General features: G+C 64.5%; 1 protein-coding gene across 1 annotated transcript in view; it reads left to right on the top strand.

Moving 5' to 3' along the window:
* ERRFI1 (ERBB receptor feedback inhibitor 1) overlaps positions 1-718 on the top strand; it is a 4,312-nt gene that overhangs the window by 1,753 nt on the left and 1,841 nt on the right. Inside the window, exons 4-5 of the mRNA XM_005874372.2 lie at positions 2-398; positions 599-717. Of these exons, the coding sequence (XP_005874434.1) occupies positions 2-398; positions 599-717 (516 nt within the window). The remainder of the gene's footprint in view (position 1; positions 399-598; position 718) is intronic.

The raw sequence follows: 718 nt of genomic DNA, 5'->3' as shown, positions 1-718 counted from the left end.
GGTCCTTCCACAAGCCGGCCATCAAGGTGCACGGCCACACCCACCGAGCCTCCCCCCACCCCGACACAGACAAGCCCGAGGTCCCCCCCAGGGTCCCCATCCCTCCGCGGCCCGTGAAGCCCGACTACAGACGGTGGTCAGCAGAGGTCACTTCCAGCACCTACAGCGACGAAGACAGGCCCCCCAAAGTGCCGCCCAGGGAACCCTTGTCCCGGAGCAACTCCCGCACCCCGAGTCCCAAAAGCCTTCCGTCTTACCTCAACGGGGTCATGCCCCCCACGCAGAGCTTCGCCCCGGACCCCAAGTACGTCAGCAGCAAAGCTCTGCAAAGACAGCTCAGCGAAGGCTCTGCCAGCCGGGCCCCCTGCATCCTGCCCATCATCGAGAACGGGAAGAAGGTCAGCTCGACGCACTATTACCTCCTACCTGAGAGGCCGCCGTACCTGGACCGATACGAGAAGTTCTTCACGGAGGCGGAGGACAGAGCTTCGCCCCGGACCCCAAGTACGTCAGCAGCAAAGCTCTGCAAAGACAGCTCAGCGAAGGCTCTGCCAGCCGGGCCCCCTGCATCCTGCCCATCATCGAGAACGGGAAGAAGGTCAGCTCGACGCACTATTACCTCCTACCTGAGAGGCCGCCGTACCTGGACCGATACGAGAAGTTCTTCACGGAGGCGGAGGAGGCGAGCGCCGGCACCCAGGTGCAGCCCTTCCCCGCC

Source organism: Myotis brandtii, unplaced genomic scaffold (assembly GCF_000412655.1).
Source record: "Myotis brandtii unplaced genomic scaffold, ASM41265v1 scaffold434, whole genome shotgun sequence".
Taxonomy (NCBI): domain Eukaryota; kingdom Metazoa; phylum Chordata; class Mammalia; order Chiroptera; family Vespertilionidae; genus Myotis; species Myotis brandtii.
This window is presented reverse-complemented; position numbering and strand designations above follow the sequence as displayed.